The sequence below is a fragment of the Perca fluviatilis genome, chromosome 19 (genome assembly GCF_010015445.1).
Source record: "Perca fluviatilis chromosome 19, GENO_Pfluv_1.0, whole genome shotgun sequence".
Taxonomy (NCBI): domain Eukaryota; kingdom Metazoa; phylum Chordata; class Actinopteri; order Perciformes; family Percidae; genus Perca; species Perca fluviatilis.
The window spans coordinates 21,616,262-21,638,359 of NC_053130.1; the positions used below are offsets into that span (position 1 = coordinate 21,616,262).

A 22,098-nucleotide genomic window follows, 5' to 3' on the forward strand; every position below is an offset into this window, starting at 1 on the left:
ATTTACCGACGTGCGTCTGTGGAGGGAAAAGTCCGCTGTGCGTCGGGTGCAAAATAGGAACGATACATGCGTCGGTGTACAAAGGCAATTGCGCTGAGTGCAAGATAGGGCCCTATGTCCGTATTTTGTACAGTCTATGGTTCTACCTTGGACCATGCTACACCCTTCCAACAAGTTTCATAAAAATCAGGCCTGTAGTTTTCCGTAATGCTGATGACAGACAAACAAACAGACAAACCGAGCCGTAAACATATTGCAATAAATGTGTTCCACTCCTTGTTATGTATTAGATCAGACTCTTTTTTTATGTGCAGAACACTAACCTAAGTGACTGATTTTGTGCCATTATGTGATCATATCATTACCCTACCAGTTTACTGGTACCGTATCAGTGTTGCTGGAGTCATTGGCACTGCAGCACCTTACAATAATGTTAAGTGGCAATGATGTGTTGGTGAGAATCAACAACCGCGTTATGGCAGCTGACCTCAACAGGCAGGGCGGTAAAACCTCCACTCTCTGCCCACACTTCACAACGTACAAGGGTCAACATCAACCCTAAGAAGCAGCATGGTGGCCCAATGGTTAGCACTTACTTACTTAGTGTTATAACTAACACTTATGCCATATTACAATATTACGATATCCAAAATCTAAGACGATATCTAGTCTCATATCACGATATCGATATAATATCGCTATATAGCCCAGCTCTACCTCACAGCAAGACGGTCCTAGGTTCAAATCCAGGTCGTTCCGGGCCTTTCTGTGTGGAGTTTGTGTGTTCTCCCCGGGTGCTCCGGTTTCCCCCACCATCAAAAAACATGTGCTAGGTTCTCCAGTCAGTGCTCTTGATCAAGGCACTGGCTCAGATCAGCAAAACAAAAATGCAGAAGGCAATTTCTTTTTTTATTGTGCATGTCTCACACAAGACTGTATGACACCTCAAGTGTCATACAGTCTCTCCCCTGAGCTAGATGCAACAGCCTGAAGTGTGTAAGGTAAGATGTAAACGGTTAACAATAAGTACCACACATCATCTCCAGACTCCATCTGTAACTTGTAAACAAAATAAGACAATCAGCTATAAAACTGAAAATACAGCATCTCTGTTCTCTGCAAAGACAAACTAAATTATCTGATTAATGCAACGTTATCACGACGTCTCTCGGCCATTTTCACCGCAGAAAGCTGCTCCCTGCCAGGCTAATGCTAATATAGTTAGCCTGAAGAAACAAGGTGTCTGTCCCAACTAACATTACGGCTCGGAGCCGCGACGCTAGAAACATAACACTAAGCTACAACAGCAGTCTTATCCATCACTCTCCTGCCTGTACTACTGTAACTGACTGGGAAACCAAAGTTTTCTCAAACCTGCGATCTTAAAGAGGACGGTGGCGTGCCAATCCGAGCTTCAGAGCTAAGGCGGGGCTACAGATTAGGTCGACCGAACCGTGACGGCGTACCGTTTCGGTTCAATACGATTAAGTGTACCGTTCCACCCCTAATGTGTATAATGCAGTCCCTCCAGAAAAACGCAATTATGCGATCGCATAATTCAATGCATAATCAGCCAGATATATGATATATATATATATATATATATATATATAAAATATAATATGCGGGGCTTGCATGATTTCATAATCCCCGTATTTTCGTTGCAAAAAAGTCACTTACATCTTAGCAGAAAGTTGAAAAATGTTACGTTTACTTCACACAAGAGCAGCCATTTCCCCCTGTTGCCATGGGAACGTTATGAAGTGACGTTATGAAGTAACGTTATGAAGTGACGTAATTACGCAACGTGAACATTATCGAAAAGCAGGGTGTTGGGGGAATCACTTTTTTTCTCTTTTTCATCAAACCGCAGTTTTTGCAAGTTTCCGCAATTTTTGCAATTTCATTGCATAAATATCCCACATATGCCATTGCATTTTTTAAGAAAACGTGCCGCATAATCAAGGATTTTTGCCCGCAACAATCACAAAAAAACTCTTTCTGGAAGGACTGATAATGTGACAATAAATTACCTTTACCTTTACAAGGACTTTATTTAAAATACATTCATCGTGTGTAACTCTATAGTAACAGCATGTTATATGGTTGTAGTTTCTGCAGCTGTGTGTGTTTTTGTCTGCTTTGCATTTGGTTTTGAAGGGTATGATTAGGTTGTTTTCTCTCATTTTTTAACAACATTTTTCAATATCAATGACTGTCATAGTGTTAAATTGGGTGGTGTTATGCCGCAGTCTGGTAGTATAAAAAAATGTAACTATTCTCTAACAGGTAATAGGCCTACTGTATTTGTATTGTATTTGTGTTCTTCAAAGGGGTTAATGTATGAATATTCTTGGCCTCAAAAAGTCATTATATAGAAAGATTATCTCTGTATTTCAAATGAGTTTGAAGTGCAGCTCTCTGTCCTCTGATTGACGTCATGCCCGGCCAGGGGTTCACTCTAAAATAGCTCTCATGGCTAAGTTAGGAAACTCATAGCATAGTGGAGGAATGTTTAAAACAACAAACAGTGTAGCTGGCTGTAATTTCTTTCTTCTCATGTACAGATGGGTTTGTTTCTAAAGAGGACCAGCTTCGAGTCAGCCCTTCAGTAGATGTTTCTTAGCTTTTTGCATGGTTTGATCACATGAAATGTTACCAAAGAGATCTGAGCAGTTACTGTTCTCATGTGCTGGTGACCCTGCTTGTAGCTGTGTGAATGGTTTTATTTTCATCCCAAGTAGCACTCCCAGACTATAAGGCAAGAAACTGTTATGATTGGCTGAGGCTTTCATTATTATCACATACGTCTACGTCCAAACACAATAGTCATATGTCTACTGGCTCTCCAACAGCCTGAAATCACACCAGGAATTTGCACTCCAGGCCGCAAAATATTGCACTTGTCAAGTTAGATTAATATCTCTCCTAATTCTGTTTTAAAAGGACCATAATTATAGCAAATGTCTCAATGCATCAAAAGTAGATGAAATATTAATTCATGATTTATACATAATGTATATTAATGCTTTAAATACTGCATATTTCTTTGCATTTGCCATTTACCATTCACATGACTACTGTTGTGAGGACAACATGATTTTGCTTACTTTCTGCTTTTGGTGTCGTGCCTTTATTATCCATCAGTGCACGAATCCACTGCATTATCCACCCAACCTCCAAACAGCTGGGCCAGATTTCTATGTGGCTTGCCAGTTTTTAATGCAGACAGTTGATTGTGCATGTATGCTCTTTTTTAGCAATGACTGCCTTTACCTTTGCATAGTTACACAGACTTGACATCTGCCATTTAACCATTTTGCTCAGTGGCACATTGGCAGGGGCTGTGAGAACTGAGAGTTTTCACGTCGCATCAACTTCCTTCCTTCTCTAATTGCTACACCACAGCTTATTAGAAACAACACTTACTGTATATAACATATGAATAACTAATTCATATTTATTAAAGTAAAACTACAGTGTGTAGAAGAGTCCTCAGGTCTACAAATGTCCTCAGTTTGGCTGCAATATCTATCTAAAGAATACTAACATTAGCCAACATAAACTACTGCTCATACCAGACCAAGTAAGCTCCAGGCAAAAAACAGTATATTGAATATTGCAGGGATGCATTTTATTGCTTAATATGTTATATAATTTTTCATCTGTAGAAAGAAATGTTTTATTTTGTCTTTCAAAAGTTATTTTGTCTTGCTTTAGTATTGTTAAATCCTGCAGAGCTAGCTTACTAGCTAGCTACACACAGGCACAGCGAAAAGACTAAGTTTATACACAACCTGATTCTTCATGTTTCGTCCACCTGTTAATTATATCAGATCTGATCCTAAAATAGAATCTAAATTTGTTTCAAGTCATGTTTTAACATTGTGTTTTTTTCTTTACAGATGAAACATCAGCTAAAAACGTCAGCAGGGTAGGTTTTTGCTTCTTTTTATCTGTACATATTTATGTGACAAGGCACATGAAGCTTCTCTTTATAGCTTCACACACTGTAGATATGTTATTACTTTATTACCACTATGGCTGAACTAATTCAAGCACAGCACAGAACTCAATACTGTCCTTCACGAATTGCACCAATTAATTAAGATGCAGATTAACTACGCTCTTTGACAGTTTGTTTTGTCCTTGTGCTAACTTTGAGTGCCATTGTGACTTTGTCTCATATAAAAAGCTTGAAACAGTTTACAAATTCATACCTGTGCATTCTTTGGTATGATGCAGTACAGTAGTGATGCTTGGGATGTTAACATTGGAGTTAAGGCTCCTGTCAGCATCAAATGGATGATTATTAACAAGAATAATAAGAAACAACATGAATGTTTTGGGCTGCATTGTACACTCGCCAGGTCAGGTGTGAGACAGTTGGTGGCAAAGAGTTATGGAAAAGAGTAGCTCCCCTGTGCTCCGCATACGTATATTCACACCTTTGTCATCTTGACACTATCATGCCCCTAGCAGGCCAGTGTCAGCACCCACAGCAGGGCCCCGGAGCTGATTAGAAGGGACTTCACAGAGAAAAACAACAAGGGCCACTCGACCCCTCGGTGCGTCATCCATACGTCTGTGCAAACAGGATGTGGAAGGATAGAAGGCTTCCCGTGGGGGAGGCTTTCTAGTGCGCCACTCTCCCGCCACCCTTCCCTCACCCTCTCTGCAGGCGCAGAAATAGACAGCTCTCTGGCCCCGTACAAGGCAGGAGGTCTGCCTCTTACATAACCACACTTTTAAGCTGAGGCTGAGCAGCAGAGTTTGCCAGGGCTCTAATCAGAGCTGTGGGGCTCGGGTGGCCTCCTCTTGGGACTGCGCCTGCGGGGGGATCCCTGGGCTTGAATGCAGCAGTAAAAGGGAGTGTAAGGGTGGGGTGGAGGGTAATGTTGTGATGAATGGTTCTGTCTTAGTCAATGGCAGGAAGATAATCCTTTTTCATAAAAAAGTTAGTGAGTTAGTAGCTAGCTGCTGCAGTAACATTAGACTGGGTGCAGTACAGATTGTTGGTTGTTGTCATCTCAGTGTTTATGCAAGGCTATGGAGTTTCTAATTTCTGTCTTGTGTCCAGCAGTACCAGGACACAAATATGCAGGGTGTTGTGCACGAACTCAACAGCTACATGGAGCAGCGCCTGGACACTGGAGGAGACAACAAACTCCTGCTCTATGAGTTGTGCAACATCATCAAAACAGGTAGAAGTAGACATGATCCAGCTTATTGATCCTCTCAGCTTTAGTTCACTTCACACTGTTGCTGCAAACATCTCCTTATGAGACTAGGATCGGAGACTCTAACTAGCTTTTGTTTTAGCATTGTTTTTTAAGAGGAGGAGGAGGAGGATTTGCTGTGGTGGATAACCCAAGTAGAGAGTTTTGTCAATGTAAATCCAATTTAGTGTACTTCTCAGACATTGAATGTACTTTGTACAACTGAATAGCCCACTGTGGTGAACTCCACCTGTATTCTGCTTAATTGAAAATAATAAATACATAAAATATGCAGAAAGAATTGTTTGTAAATGAATAGTCCCAGTTCTTCTCCCCATTCATCTTGGCAAACCAAAATCAAATTTGTAAATAAAATGGTCTAAAAAACTAGAAAATTGAATTATATGATAAAACAATCTGTATCATGTTCCACAATAAATGCAATTACATATGATTCAATTTTCTAGCATTTTAGTTCAAAATTTGGAATGTCCAGGACTTTATCGTTTTGACAAAGATATGTTGATATGTTGCATTTTATAAATACAGTGTTGACCAAATGATGATTTCAGCCAGACCACACCACTCATTATCTTCTTAATCATCTGCATATTCACTGATGCTCCACCAGTGTCCCTGTTGTCACATTGTCTGATAATGTGACCTAAATATATGAGTGTGAAATGGGACTGGAAAAGAGGACTGGGAATGAGATGAACTGGATGGCAGTGAAAGCCCTCGGTCAGAGCGCCCTTGTCGTTATGTGGGACATTGTTAATAGACTGTTATTAGATTGTAACTGTTATATCCTATTACACTTTTCCTCCCAGGTATACCTGCCATTTATTGTTGGATACATCTATATGAGAGAATGTAACACGGACATACACCGACAGCTAATGTCATGTTGTTACTGGACACTCGTACTACACACATGTGAACTGTGTGTCTCTTATTTCTACAGCAACAAAAGCAGATGGATTCGCACTTTACTTCTTGGGAGAATGCAACAATGTAAGTGCAGAGGACATTGGCTGAATACATTTTATATGCTAATGCAGTTGTGTGCGTGTTTTTGATTATTTTTCCCCCCGCCATTTCTGTTTCTCTTTCTCTTCTTATCATGCTTCTCAATAGAGTTTATGTATGTTCACTCCAACGGGTGCCAAGGATGGCCCTCCAAGCCTCATTCCCTCCGGCCCCATCGCATTTGGGACGACCATTGCCGCTCATGTTGCCAAGACTCACAAAACACTGCTAGTAGAGGACATCATGGGGGTGAAGATGTTTTCTTGCAACCAGTACACATTTTCCCATCATAGGAATTTCACTGCATAGCTGTGATGTTTGTTGATTACAGATCTCTTAATGCTCTCCATTTATGTTTCATTAAATGAACTGGTTAGATGCACAAAAAAAAAAAAGTAAAACAGTATGCTTTGAATTTTAATCGTTTTAATTTTCTGCTGAGGGGCAACTGTACCAGCTACACTGACCTCCTTTGTTGAGCTCCTGTGCACTTCAGGCAATAATGTCCTTCACTGATCTGTGTGTTGCAGGACGAGCGCTTCCCAGACGGCACAGGGCAGGACTCAGGGATCCATGTTCACTCTGTCCTGTGCCTCCCCATCATCACTGCCATCGGGGATCTTATTGCCATCCTGGAGCTGCAACGGCAGTGGGGCAAAGAGCCCTTCAACCTCAGCCACCAGGAGGTCAGTCTGACCCAGACAAAACACACCAAGAGTGGGAGGCTGGAGCAAGGCTCACAGAACTACAGTTAGCCTGGTATTCACCTTAATCTGGCTCTGTTAAAGATAGATTTATGGAGTTCAGTTGATTGTGGAAAATAATTAATAATGCTGTATTTTTTGTCTCCAAGCACTTTCTACTTGTTGCTGATGATTCAGTAAAACGGCAGTGCAATGAGCTAGAAAATTACTTCACATACCCATGGCTCAAGCAAGTATAGTCACAGTGAATAAGCTTTAAAGATTCACGTTTCAAATTCAAAACTTTCCATAATAAACATCTCTTGACAGCATATTTAATAAAAAATACATAATGATTCCCCAATTTGTACTTAAAAAACCCATCTCATTTATTTTAGCATTTTTGTAAATTAATTAAATATTAGGAAGCAGAATACAGTAGGTTTAAGTGACTTGAGAATTATTTGTGAAATTTTGTCTAATTTTATCATTTCATCAGTTGATTGTTTTGGCCACTTGTTGGCAGTACAAGAAGGTGATATGGCTCACGTGGTAGCAAACATACACATCATAGATGCAGAGCAAGCATTTGAAGTTGTCATTTATTTTCTATGATGGATGATTTGATGAATTTTGATTTACAAAATGACATTGTTTTATGGCATGTTTTTATATCCAATGCACTCCTGACATTAGCATAAGCCATTACAAACCTTTACTACAGCCCAGTCATGCAACAACATCAAAATACCGTGATATAGCATGACACCGCCAGAATCTTAAATAATATCGTGATAGAAAATCTTTGGTCATACTGCCCAGCACTACTATTAGCGCAGCTTCAATGTTAAAGCTATAGTGAGTAATTTCTGTCGCCCCCATGAGGAATTCTAAGTAATGACAACTAAACTGTCGGCACATCCACATGATACAAGCCTTCCGTGATCGCGCACCGCCCCCACCCCTCCTCCGCAGAGGTCGCCAGACGACACCAGTTTCTGAACATAGCCATTCTGAGAAATAAAGAGAGAGTTATATGGAGCTTATCGTCTTAATTAGCGTTGTATCAACTCATTTGGCAATGGCTTGAATTTAACGGATGTTCATTAATATCAAAAAGTTACGCCCTAAAGCTTTAATCCACAATACTGAACAACACAGCAACACAGCAGTGTTACAGGTGTGAGGTGTGAGTGTCCCCAGAGTGACTCTAAATCTGTAGACCAACTGGCTCTTCTATGATTATGAGACGGCCTGATGTGCAGAACAGATTATGTTGAGCTATAAAAATCAGAAATTTTATAAGAACTGATTAAGCGTTGCAAATGTGTGATAACTTGTGTTAATTGTGATATGTTTTTTCTGCAGTTCTCTGGAGCTAATCTTCACTTTATTTTCCAGGTTGCAACAGCTAATTTAGCGTGGGCATCAGTTGCCATTCATCAAGTACAGGTGAGCAAACTATACTGTAACATTTCACTAAAGACTTGTCTGGAAACAAGGTGATGCCCACTTATTATGATCTTTGACGCTCTGGTGTTTTTAATGGGGGAAATCCACTGTGTACACAAACTGGTTGTCACTGGGCCCAGTCCAATCAACTGAGCCGTAGATTCAACTAATAGCTCCCCGAGGACATCATTACACCCGAGTGTTGTTTTTATACGAACAGATAGCACAACACCTCAGAGAAGCAGCGTCCCACTGCAGCACTGGCCACAGTGGACCTCTGAGCCTCAGCCACAGCACTGCAGCACACTGTGCTCCTGGGTTAGCTACTTGCTGCAAAACACTGTTGTTACTGAAACTCATAAGCCAAGTGTGTAGACAGCAAGTTGGCTTGTTTACAGCACACGCACGAGGCTGTATGTGTTGTGTGAGAAATGTGTGATACGTCTGGGTGCCGGGTCATGACCCGTCTTTCTTTCTTTCTAGGTGTGCAGAGGCCTCGCCAAACAGACTGAGCTCAATGACTTCCTACTAGATGTGTCAAAGTAAGAGCTGCTGTTGGGACAGTTTACCTAACACGAATGCTAATGAAAACACATTAAAAGTGTATTTACACCATGTTCTTAGTTTAGTCTAAGTATAACAAAATTAAGATTTGGGCTCTAAAGTGAGTTTGTATCTTTTTCTCATGTCAGGTCAAACATAAATAGCACCTTTTTGCTCACACAATAGAAACAAATGACTGCATTTTAGGCAAGTTAGCTTTCATGTCTTGAATGTGAACGTCATCAGAGCTTCCCATTTGTCAACATCTCAATGCGCCATTTCTTCTTTTCGCACAGAACATACTTTGATAACATTGTGGCAATAGATTCTCTACTTGAACATATTATGGTGAGTGTGATTTCTGCAAGTATGTGTTCATTCACATTGTCTTCAAGGCTACACATCCTGGGAGTGTGTTAGGTTATGTGTGTTAAACGAGTAATAATGCTGCTGTGATAGATACACACAGGCTATCTTAATACCTGAGGGGCACTGCTAATGTTTCTGACAATACGTTTGTTGGCATTAATAACACAAGATAATAATTTGTTATAATAGCTACATAGACATACTAAATACATGTTTAGAATTGGGCTTAACCTAAATTAGGGATGTTTTTCCAGCTTGCCATATTTTAAAACAAATGAACATGATTTCCCTGTTTTTCTACTAAAACCCACCTCTTTGTTTGTATGTATGTTGTTGCCTTGTGACTTGTGTTGTCATCTCAGGTCATTAAAGTCATCTGGTTCAAACACTCAAATGAACTGGAATGACTTGTAGTTATACTGTGTGTTTTTTAATTCTCTACATTTAACTGTCCTGTCCCATCCAAAAAAAAAAAAAGAATACTGATTAAATGAAGTTGGAGGTGCTAGATGTTATTTTCCATGTTTTTTTTCCAGTTCTTTTAAACCCTCAGTGTTGCTATTAAAATTCTGTCCCTGGTGTTGTTTTGCAGATATATGCAAAAAACCTGGTGAATGCGGACAGGTGCGCACTCTTCCAGGTAGATCACAACAACAAAGAACTGTACTCTGACCTGTTCGATATTGGGGAAGAGAAAGAAGGCAAACCTGTCTTTAGGAAAACCAAAGAAATTAGGTGTGTAAGAGTTACTTAGTTTTCTCTAACAATGTGCTAAACTGTATACTCATTTGATTTTGATAGCGTCTGTTCTTTTTGATATACAGTACATGAGTATCAGTTTTCCATTTATGCAAAACAGTGACAAATACTAGTTTATTTTGAAGGAGTAGAACAGTTGGAACTCATTTTGAAATGTTTTTTTTGTCTCCACACTTTTAAAAATGTGTGTCCTGCCCCTAGAAGACATTGTTTACCATAGTGTACAGTGAATTATGTCCTGTAACACAGACAGCTCAGAAAAAAATGACAGCTCAGAAAAAAATGCTTCCACTAATAGAAAGTCAATAGAAAAGCAGCAAAACATCAAATGACCTGCTGATTTTGTGCTATTCCAGTGGAACATCATCATTTTACCGTCAATACGTAAACATAGTAAATCTACACACTGTATGTGCTGTAAATTGCATTTTTAAAGGTTTTTGCATGGATTTTTTGATTGATTTTTTATTATTGATTTTCACCCATCCACTCAGCACCGACAGACTGAGAAGACTTGAAGGGCAGTCCACAGAGCTAACTCTTGTCCTCTTCTCTCCTTTTTCCCTGTAGGTTTTCTATAGAGAAGGGAATAGCTGGCCAAGTGGCTCAGACAGGGGAAGTCTTAAATATCCCAGATGCCTATGCAGACCCCCGGTTCAACCGGTAAACTCCAACAGACTGTGCAACAAGCCGTTTTTATTTATCTTTTTTATTTATCATTTTATATGATCATCCACAATCTAACTAACTGTCTTGAAGTTTTGCTATGATTTGTCCTGGACAATTCTTCTTCGGTTGACTTATTCTTCTGTATTTGGGATAGAGGCCTTTGGTGTACACCAGGAGTTAAACACTGTATGGTTCACATTCTAATCTCGCTTACGTGATGAATGGCATATCATATTTTTGTATGTCTTCCTTAACAGAGAGGTGGACCTCAAAACTGGCTACACCACGCGGAACATCCTGTGCATGCCCATCGTGAGCAGGGGGACCGTTATAGGTGTGGTACAGATGGTGAACAAGCTAAGCGGAAGTGCCTTCACTAAAACAGATGAGAACAACTTTAAGATGTTTGCTGTCTTTTGTGCTCTGGCCTTACACTGTGCAAATGTGAGTAAACTGAATTAGTCCTAAAATATTTAATTGACTAACTGATTTTCTCCAACAGCAAAAACTTGATCCATTCTCTTAATAACTGTCTGCACACACCTGCTCTTTATCTTTTGCAGTGTAGGTAAATTATATAATGCTTCATGGCCATGAATACTTAATTCTTATTTTCAGAGAACTGCACCTTTGACGTATCGCCCTAAATTCATACTGTAGCTGGAAGGCTTGTTTCAGCTGTTACTAGGCTGCAGGTTTCCCTCTTTGTCAGAGAAGTAATTTCATTTTTCTCCAAGAGACAGAGACAGTGCTAGCTTCTATTTAAAATGTGCATTATGCAATATGAATAAAAGCTTATTTTTTGACGGTGATGATTATTCCTTAAATGAAACACCAGCCGTTTCATGAATAAACTCTGGAAACCTGAGTTGTGTGGTCTGTCTGTCAAAGTCTCTCCTCTCTGTGGGGGCCTGACTCACCATCATCTCGTGCGACAAACTTACGCAGGAGCAGCGTCACAAAGTTGGTTTTAAAATTGATGAGGCGTGTTAATATTTTAAGACAAGCAGTCTGCATCCGTCCACTGACAGGATTTATGTTTAGCTGTAATTTATGCCTCGCGTCTCTAGGAAACTCGCTTGGGCCGGCTCCTGATTTATGCTGATTTATGGTGGAAGGTGTGAGGCTTGGCGCCTGTACCTGCCTGTCTGTCTGGGAACGGGGACAGGGATACAGACCAGATGTGGAGACACTTTTTGGAGACAGATCAAATATGATACAGGACTGTTGCGGACAACTTAACTTTGTCTGACCCTTTTGGAAATTCCAACAGTGATACTTAAAGAATTCAACAAAGATATAAGATATTTTTCCAGGTATTTATAGCGCTGGAGTGTTCAGTTTCCTCTCTCGACATTTTAAAGACTAATTCCTGTTCTGTGCGTCTCTGCAGATGTACCACAGGATCCGGCACTCTGAATGCATTTACAGAGTGACGATGGAAAAGCTGTCTTATCACAGCATCTGCACATCAGAAGAATGGAAGACCCTCACCCAGCTCAACCTCCCTGCACCCATTTATAAAGAGATCGAAATGTGAGTGCCCTTTCAGGTTCAGCTTGTGGTTATTATCTCTGCTCTGCTGTGAGTGTGGTTGGTCTACAGCCATGTGTCTGTGAAAGTGACGATGACAGAGTCCAGAAGCTCTGTAGGGGGGGGCAGTGCAGGAAGTGGTGGGTCTTCTGGAGGACAGCCTGTCAGTTTAACACACCCGGACTTCAGAAGTCCCCTTATCTGTCTCTCTGTACATGCTAATTTAAGACTCCCCTCCCATCTCTTTCTCGCTCCTCTAGGTTTTCACTTTGACATCAGCCCCTTTGAGGAGATCTGGCCTGCTGTCTTTATCTACATGGTTCATAACTCCTGTGGAAAGACCAGGTGAGGTGTAACTAGGCCATGACAATGTCGGCGTCAGCTCTTCATCAAAGCTCAGGTTGATTAATTGTTGAATTGTTGTTGTGTGTAGCTTTGAGCTGGAGAAGCTGTGTCGGTTCACCATGTCTGTACGGAAGAACTACCGGCGTGTGCCCTACCACAACTGGAAGCATGCAGTGACGGTGGCCCACTGCATGTACGTCATTCTACAGAAAACCTCTGGGATGTTCACAGAGCTAGAGGTTTGCTTCTTATTTAGTCTGGGTTTTACTGTTTCAAGACGACAAAAATAAATAAAAACAAGATCAGCAGCATCAAGGGGCTCCTGATTTTAAGTTTTGTGTTTCCCGTCTTTCCACTCTGGTCTACAGAAGAAAGGTCTGTTGATCGCCTGCCTGTGCCATGATCTGGACCATCGGGGGTACAGCAACTCATACCTGCAGAAGTTTGACCATCCGCTGGCTGCTCTGTACTCCACCTCCACCATGGAGCAACACCACTTCTCTCAGACCGTCTCCATCCTACAGGTAGAGCTCCACTATGCAGAACTTAATGTACAATGTATGTTATTCTTGTGAACGCAATATGTCTGGAACGCCTTGAGGGAATTTCTTTAAATTTGGCACAAATGTCCACTTGGACTTAAAGATGAACTCAATAGAATTTGGGGGTCAGTGGTCAAAGGTCAAGTTCACTGTGACCTCAATTAACACATTCGTGGCCATGAATCAAGAATTAATATGCTAATAATGATAACATTTCACACAAAATGATGAAGAAGTGACATTTTATATCCAAAAGGCCAAAGGTCAACTTCACTGTGACATCATAATGTTCTGCAAAAACACTTTTCTGGCCATTTTTCAACGCCGTAACTCAGGAACAGAAGGGGAGACATTTGGGCGGATACTGAATTGGTGACACTAATCTTGAAACTGTGGTGATTGTATAGATCTTCTGTGCTGCTTGGTTGAAGATGTCTCTGAAGCATCCACGTTTTACAATTTGTAGCTTCTTTGCAGGAACATCTATATTTGTCTTCTGTCATGGCTACAACTTTGTGTTCTATCAGAATCAGCTTTATTGGCCAAGCATGTGAAGACATAAAAGACATTTATTTTTGTTTGTTTTTCTCTCAATGAACTTACACACTAATATGACATATAGCAGAACAAGAACAACAAGACTTAACAAAGTCAAGTCAAATCAATTTTATTTATATATCCCTATATCACAAATCAAAACTTTGCCTCAAGAGGCTTCACAATCTGTACATCCAACAACATCGTCTATCCTTAGACCCTCGTCTCAGATGAAGAACAACTCCCATTAATGAGTTTTTTCATTACTGAAAATTGGACCCCAAGGTGCTTGCGTGAGTCCACTGTCTTAACTTCCTCTCCCTTGATGGCAACCAGGTCAGGGGCACTCCTGTTCCTCTGGTAGTCCACCACAAGCTCATCACTGTTGCTGATATTGAGCTTCAGGTGATTGTTGCAGCATGTGAGGAAGCTAATCTATCAGTCCTCTGTACTCCTCTGTAAAAAATAGTCTCTGAGTAAAGACAACATGTTTCTCACTGGAAATTACACTGGAATACATGTCAATATAGTGATAACTTCCATTTCGCCAAAAAAATACACTTAAAACCTTTCATGGAATTCCTTCAGTGTCTTCACTACATATATTACATGCGTCCGGACAGACATGGATGTAAACTGCAACTTGACTGGTTGGTGGAGATAGTCTTCACATTTATAAGTACATTTTTACTTTCTTGTAATACTTTAATTACCACATCATTTCTCAGACATGAAAATCACTCACCTTTCGGCGAAATTCGCCGTTTTGAAACCAAAATAGAGGACAAGAGGAAAAGGGTGGAGACGGGAAGCCGTTTAGCACTTGGTGCCTCAAATTGAGGGAGCCGGGTGCTTGCTTCTGCAGCGCATGTTTTGGACGGCAGCAGTGGTAAGAAAGTGCTCGCTAGTCATTAGATGCTAGTTACAAAGCTTCGGTCCGTGCACTCTGTCTTACCAGTACGTTACCGGCAACGACCGCTACCGTTAAGACTGCGACTGCGATTGCGCCTTTACTGACCGACCGTAATACAAACAATACGTGTGTGCACGTTCATAGTAATGATTTGTAAAAGTTATCTGAAGCCCAAACTACCTTGACAAAGCTGTCTGTTTGGACTCAGCATGGCAGGTATTTAAACATAACGGCCTTGTCCCAGAGTTTAGACGTCTAGCTATATGAAAAGATAAACAATGCAACGTTTTTTAATAAATGTAAATAAAGCAGCTAATATCAACATGGACAAAATCATGAATGTACTAATTCGCTTTTTTGATGATGACCTGGCCAAAGTAGTACATTTTTGTTTTCACAATGATTCATTGTAGGATTATGATATTATTGCAATATGTAAATCCACATTGACTCTTTATTTAACAAACACATTCTCACCTTTTTCACCCCTGACCCGTTTTCATGCCTGATTTCTAGAAATCTAATGCTCACACACACACACACACACTGTCAATTACAGATCTATGTATAGGATCATATGACTTAGTTCTGAGTGCCCTCTTCTGTAACGTCCAGGATCTGGGTGAACCTGCAATGGCCTGAGATGAACGTGGATTACAACCTGTTGTAATCTAGCTGAGCCGAACGCCTCATAAGTGGAGCTTTTGCTTTTTTATTGATCTCTTTGTTTCTCATAGCTGGAAGGGCACAATATTTTCTCGAACCTGAATTCCAGCGAGTACGAGCAGGTGTTGGAGATCATCCGGAAGGCTATCATCGCCACAGACCTCGCCCTGTACTTCAACAACCACCAGCAGCTGACGGAGCTGCTGACCTCGAGTGTGCTGGACTTGAACAACCACTCACACAGGTCAGGTCACGACACGCACCGGTACGCAGGTCGGGTCAGGTTCAGACCAGGTCTCATTGCATCACACGCAGACCTGGTGCACATACACGGCACATTGAGTTTCTCCTCATGGTGATAACGAGGCTTTGCTCCCCTCCAGGGACCGTGTGATTGGTCTGATGATGACAGCATGTGACCTGTGTTCTGTTACCAAGCAATGGCAAATCACACGACTCACAGCCAACGACATCTATGCTGAGTTCTGGGCCGAGGTACTGTGGGATACTGCTGGAGTTTAAACAGTTTATTACCTCTGTTTTTAATTGGTAATGCTGTTACACCTAGCTGTCATACAATTTGTAAAGTGCAAAATAGTGTCGTCTAGTGGTCAAAAGGTTTGCCACAGTGTGCAAAAATAAAATAAAATGTCTTTCTTTATTTTGTTCCTCCACAGGGAGATGAGATGAAGAAGATTGGGTTGCAGCCGATCCCTATGTTGGACAGAGACAAGAAGGACGAGGTTCCCCAGGGCCAAGTAAGACCATCACTTTTACTCATGTGTCTCTAACTGGGCAGTCTCTAACACACACACACACATTCCAAAAAATTTGAAATGTCTCTGAAGTAGAATTACTAGGAGTTGACTTAAAGTGTAAATAATTAATTACAATAACCAGGATCACTTTATATTCAGATAACAATGTAACAAGTTTTAGCAAAGTTTTACCATTCCTTTAGAAATAGCATGCAATGTAAGAAGCCTCTACAGAATGCTATGGGTACTTGTAGTGTAATAAACTTTGCATATTAATAAATAATAAGGGTTAAACTATGTTTGGCCCCATATAAAGCACATTTGAACAAAGACTGTGCCTGTCATGAAATCAGATCAGTTAATTACTACAGTAAATTATCAAAACATCCCAGACAACAGAGAAAATTAAAATCATGTGCTGCATTTCTGAGTATTCCTGAGTCATTCATTATACTGTTTGTGAACATGTTAATGCAAACTTGCTTCTGTTGGCTTAAGTATTTTTGTTTGGTTTATGTTTTGTGTTTTTTTAAGGTGGGATTCTACAATGCTGTTGCCGTTCCATGTTACACGACACTAGCAGAGCTTTTCCCTCCATCCAGTCCTCTTCTAAGAGCCTGCAAGTAAGTCTTCGAAGCTGCAGTTTTAAAGTAGAAGGGAAAGTCTCGTCCTTGGCTGTGTGCTTTGACACAAAGCCAAGCAGGATTTTGGGGTGATGGGGAATGTATCTAGCATATGTGTTTTAGCAATAAAAGATTAAATAACTGTAGGTAGGTGTTGTAATTTACACTGTTTTTTGGTCGTGCATTTTGTCATGCTGATTTCACATCTGATTATGGCCGATAAATGCACTACTTCTGTGTGTGATGACCAGCAGCAGTTGGCCAGACAAATAAAATTTGAGGTGATAAGGAGTACTCGTGTATATAGACGTGCATTCCACTTTCAACTGAAAATACAAAAAAAACATATGCTACTGCTAGAACTTTCTGAAAAGCATATTCAGTAAGACACATTTCAATATAGAAGGCAGTGTAGTAACAGGAAATGGTTGCTCTTCTATGGCGGACCAGTCTGTCTGCATGTAACCTGCTGGTCTTTAAAAAGTTGTGACCTTGATCTGCGGGGAATGCAAACAAAGTGAGCAGTGTAATATATATAAGCCTGGGGTGTACGTCAGCCCCGGAGCCCTGGGTGGGCAACGAGCCTAGACCCTGCGGAGCCCGGCTGCTTGTTGTGGGATCTGCCACAGACGTGTAAACTGCATCAGCTAAGCTAAGTGAAGGGAAGGGCACCACTCGTGTGTCAGGCTTATAGATTATAGTGGGGTGGGGTGACAACACGACCTGATGGTACAGCTACTGATACAGACGACTAATGAGTTACACTGTTACTGTGGAGACACATATTTGACCATTGTTCATTGTAGCATTTTTCTTGCTATTTCTCTCTTGAATAAATTGCCGGTACAAATTCATTATATTTAGTTGTTTAATACAGTTGGGTATGGTTTATTGTAGATTTTGTTTTGTTGCTGCAGTGTGTGGACATATGGATATTAATATGGATATTTTCAGAACCATAATTTGCTATTCTGATTATGTTCTGATATTTCTGTCTTAATATCATTACTACAGTTATAAAATAGAAGCATAATTTGATCTATCTTGTTTCAAAAGTTCTGTCTGTCTCTAACAATATTATGTCCATACAATTTTTCACATCAGATGCACACCCTTGTGGCAACAAAGTGTTATACTGCTGCTATAGTGTGCTAACTAGCTTGCCCCATCAGTAGCTACAGTAGTATATTTCATTTTCTCTCAAACAAGACAACTTTCAAATACCAGTAACAAATATACATCTGAAAATAACTAGATCAAAAGCCATTATTACCCTAATATAATTAGCATTTAAAGTAAAATAACATTAGACAATTTCATTCAGCGTGTTTTGTTTGAAATAACTGTCATACATTATAATTTTGTCCTGTTGTTGATGAAGTTTACAATCTCTTTGATTCATGCTGATGTGATTTTATCCTCTGATTTCAGATGCTAAGCCATGTCTTTGTGCAGTAAGAAATGAAATGTCTGCATTAGTTGCACAGACCTGATTGTAAACCCACGACATGCAGAGTCTGAATCTGATAGAGGATGTTTTGTGTGTGCAGGGAAAACCTGTGCCAGTGGGAGAAGATATCGCGGGGAGAAGCGCAGGACATATTGCCCAACCGGCCTTGTGATTCAGGTCCTGTCAAGGTGGACAACTGACTACCAAAGGGGTTGCTGGCCCACCAAAGGAATACAACTAGAATCCTGCCACGGACCTGGAACTTTGTCGAGGGGAAGAAGAACCCACATCCTTTGTTAGCAGGAGACAGATCAGCTAAAGGCGACTTGACTTTGAAAACACACAGTTACCTCATTGGGTGACAGAGGTGTAAACACTGACGGTTTCACCCAGAGACTGACAGACAGCCGATGGGGAGGGACTTCAACCCGTCACTCTACATCTACTCAGCTTGGGAATTCATTTAGTAGAATGGACTTGTGCCGTTTTTGTTGTTTTATTTTGGCTGTTATGTTATTTTTTCTTTTTTTATATGAGCTGATTCTTTTATGGTCTTGTATTTGCAGAGGCCTTACTCTGAACCTTTCACAGACTAGACATATGTGAAATCTTGTTGTTGGTTCAGGCTTTTTTCTTCTTTTTTTTTAAATGGTACTGTTTGCCTTCTGTGGTAGGTTTATTGTACGCGCACTACTCAGCAAGGTATTTCCAGAGACAGAAGGAATGTGTAGAGCAGATGTATGGTTTAATGCCACCTTATTGAGAAGGTGGACGTCGGAATGTTTTTTTATTACTTTTTGAGCAAAAATCCTTTGCAGTACTTGAATAAAGACATACAGCCTATTCTACGTGGAGAAATCGCCCCGTCAGCATATTCTACAAAACGTGGATGAACTGTGATGAGAGGAGTTTTAGATAATGTCGACACTTGTGAACACAGTCACAAGAGAGTCACAATGTTTCTCCCTGAAGTGGACCCTACAGCACTGCCCATTCTGGTATTTGGGAACCTGCTGCATAGTACAGCTACTTTATTTTTTTTATTTTTTTTGATTATCAGGATCTAACCCCAGGCCAGCACTAATAATAATGTGCGTAGGACAGAGTTCACAAGATAGAGATGATGCACAAATAGCATCAGTTTAAGTAAGCCTGCGTTCTATTGAATTTTCACTGTCATAACATTGTTCACGCCACTATCACATCATGAATTATTTTACACAACAATCTGGTTTCTCCTCATTAATCAGTAATCATTTCTAGAACCATGAATAAAACAGTAAAGAGGAAAGTACAAAAAAAAAGAAAAAAAGAGTTGGTTAAGTGTCCCAGCGGATTTGAAAGAGTTCTTCGTTTGAAGTGACACAACAAACTTTTTACATGTTGACTAGCTTATTACTCTAGCATCTTGATTTATAACACCTGCTTAAGATGTGCTGAATTATTGAGGTATAAATTAAATCAGTAGTGAAGGGCTGGATTAGTCGTCAACTATACAGACTTTTTTTTTTTTTGACGTAGACTGGTGTCCTTGCAGTTTCAAAGCCGTAGCGTGAAACATTTATGACACTGAACACGTTTTGCTGTTGATGCAGGTACAGCAGCTCAACAGGAGTCTCAACAAATCATCAGCTTCATATTTTCCCACAATGTCAAACCTGTTAAGTGCATCGTATGTCTATCTCTGGGATTCAAGAATGCTTGCTTGACTTTTTGCAGGTGTGTGACAGAAGATCCCCTCATATCCATGGCCTGTCGAAGGAAACAAATCCTCCTTTCTTTACGCTTACTCTCCAACGTCATGCAAGGGGGCACATTTGGACTCTTTTAAAATGAGTTTCCAAGATCTTCCAAAAGACAATTTTTGTTGACTGAAACTGTCATTCCAGTGGACATTGTCCCTCAAAGACTGAAATTACCGCTCAAATAATTTGTTTTACAACTGGTACTGGGGCCCCCGAATGGTGTGAATGTACATTTTGATGAATGTTTTGTTGGTTGCAGGTACTCGGTGGTGGCATGTGGGTCAGTGCGCCATCAGTTTCCATGATGTGCTCTGTCTTTACTTTTCAGAATTGCTTCCAGTAAGCTTCAACCAAGAGGAGCAAAAATTAGCATGCACCTGAACAGAAGTTTTTATATAATTTTGCATATACGGTAATGGGTGTATACTGCGTGCAATCTAAGAATTAGTTTGCACAGACTGAGAAGTATGCTCTGATGGCACTAAACTGAATGGCGGTTGTGCACTTTCAGACTCTGTGTGTGTGTGTGTGTGTGTGTGTGTGTGTGTGTGTGTGTGTGTGTGTGTGTGTGTGTGTGTGTGTGTGTGCGCACATGCGAGAGAGAGAGAGAGAGAAAGCTTTTGACTGTGTCTTTACCCACTCCAACCCCACCTGAGAACATGGTTAAGTCCATAACACTGCACTGTCCCTTCTACTTTTCAGCACCAGATATACACCATTGTCTGCACTATGTTAAGCTTATGATCTTTATCATTATTATTATTGATGATTCTTATTATTATTGCTATTATTACTATTGTTATTTTCTTAATTAGAGTTAAATTTAAATTAACTTATATTTTTTATACAAAGAAAAATAATGTTGGCCTTTTTGTTTTGTACAAAGTAAACATTCAAATAAACAAAACGGTCTAGACATGTTACTGTTACCCAGAATAATTGCGGAATGTCTCAACTGTAAATGTAAGAGCAGTAGCCCAAATGACTTTTATTAAATACCTGAAAAATGCATCAATGTGCCAGACAATTTTTTTATTTCCTGTTTGAATAAGCATGTATTTGACTGTTAATGCCTACTATTTATTGATACTGTAGAGCTGCAGAGACAGTGTTGGGGCGACAATGCATCACTCCTGATTGGTCAGCAGCATGTTATTGCACTTAATCAGGTCCATTTGTTTAATTATCACAGTGGTGAAGGTCAATTATTTACACATTTTTGTGAAAGTCAAAATATAAATAAGAATTGGGATCTTCAAAAATGACTGGCAAGGGTGAGAACATCCTGTTGGACGAACTGAGATGAGTGCAGCCTGCTGTACGTACTGTAACGTCTCTGCTGTATGTTGTGCATGCAGAATAGATGAGGAAAATCAGCATCACCCCAACTATACAATCATTTCAAATCATTAAGAAATTTGTAACGTGACTTTGGCCCCATTTTTAACCTGTGTAATACAGTCATACATTTTAACCTTAAATCAGAGTTTCTGGTAGGTTAACCCTTTTTATTTATCTATTCGTTACTGCAGGAAATACAGTAATACTGCTGTCATCCCAAACTATGATGAATACAGTGAAACGATTTTCTTAGAAATCCCTGCTGCACTGTAGATACAGTATGTCTGTATAAGTATGAGTTTCAAATGTTCATCTGATGGCATGCTTGGATCTGTGGTGTGAGGGGTCCATGGAAGGTGTGTTCATGAAACTAAAATTGTTTACCAGTATAGGCCTATATGGTAGATGTCATTGTCTTTGAATATACAGTAGGATATCATGGATGAATATGTTTGTATCGTTATCTCTCAGACCAACAATGGAGGTTTCATTTCCACAAGATGGCTGTCTACCACTACAGATCCACCAGCTGCCAACCGCGGTTTTCATACCCCTATTATCCATTTTATACTATATGGTGCTATTAAATACAAATTCCCAAATAGCAGCTCTTCAAAAAAAAAAGTAAAGAGTAAACTATTTTTACTTGATGGCATTCGAGTCACAGAGGTTTTCGTATTTACATTCTATTACTTACGTTAATTCCTAAATTACCAATGGACATTAAATACTAAAATGCAATCATTTTTGGCTTTGTAAGCAATAACATCATAACCACTGACCCTCTATTCTACAAAGTAAGTTGTTATGTAATATACATTTGGAAATGAACCTTGGTATTTCATATTCTTAGTAAATTCTCTTTCATCATCAAATGCATCCTCAACTTCAGGCATGTAAAGGTATGGGAGCTTCTTCATCC

The 22,098-nt window shown here is 40.1% G+C and overlaps 1 protein-coding gene across 5 annotated transcripts in view; it reads left to right on the plus strand.

Moving 5' to 3' along the window:
• Nucleotides 1–20,846, plus strand: part of pde10a (phosphodiesterase 10A) — a 60,652-nt gene extending 39,806 nt beyond the window's left edge. For 2 of the 5 annotated variants that reach the window (XM_039784571.1, XM_039784573.1), the window contains exons 3-22: nt 3,906–3,934; nt 5,084–5,204; nt 6,184–6,233; nt 6,357–6,497; nt 6,779–6,934; nt 8,333–8,383; nt 8,867–8,925; nt 9,223–9,274; nt 9,888–10,030; nt 10,625–10,717; nt 10,981–11,167; nt 12,117–12,260; nt 12,519–12,601; nt 12,690–12,840; nt 12,970–13,125; nt 15,331–15,524; nt 15,643–15,754; nt 15,937–16,017; nt 16,552–16,640; nt 18,191–20,846. In XM_039784571.1, coding sequence (XP_039640505.1) covers nt 3,906–3,934; nt 5,084–5,204; nt 6,184–6,233; nt 6,357–6,497; nt 6,779–6,934; nt 8,333–8,383; nt 8,867–8,925; nt 9,223–9,274; nt 9,888–10,030; nt 10,625–10,717; nt 10,981–11,167; nt 12,117–12,260; nt 12,519–12,601; nt 12,690–12,840; nt 12,970–13,125; nt 15,331–15,524; nt 15,643–15,754; nt 15,937–16,017; nt 16,552–16,640; nt 18,191–18,290 — 2,192 coding nt within the window. In that variant the 3' untranslated portion in view covers nt 18,291–20,846. The remainder of the gene's footprint in view (nt 1–3,905; nt 3,935–5,083; nt 5,205–6,183; nt 6,234–6,356; nt 6,498–6,778; nt 6,935–8,332; nt 8,384–8,866; nt 8,926–9,222; nt 9,275–9,887; nt 10,031–10,624; nt 10,718–10,980; nt 11,168–12,116; nt 12,261–12,518; nt 12,602–12,689; nt 12,841–12,969; nt 13,126–15,330; nt 15,525–15,642; nt 15,755–15,936; nt 16,018–16,551; nt 16,641–18,190) is intronic. The other 3 variants (XM_039784575.1, XM_039784576.1, XM_039784572.1) reach the window with 2 other exon arrangements.
• Nucleotides 20,847–22,098: the final 1,252 nt, after the last annotated feature.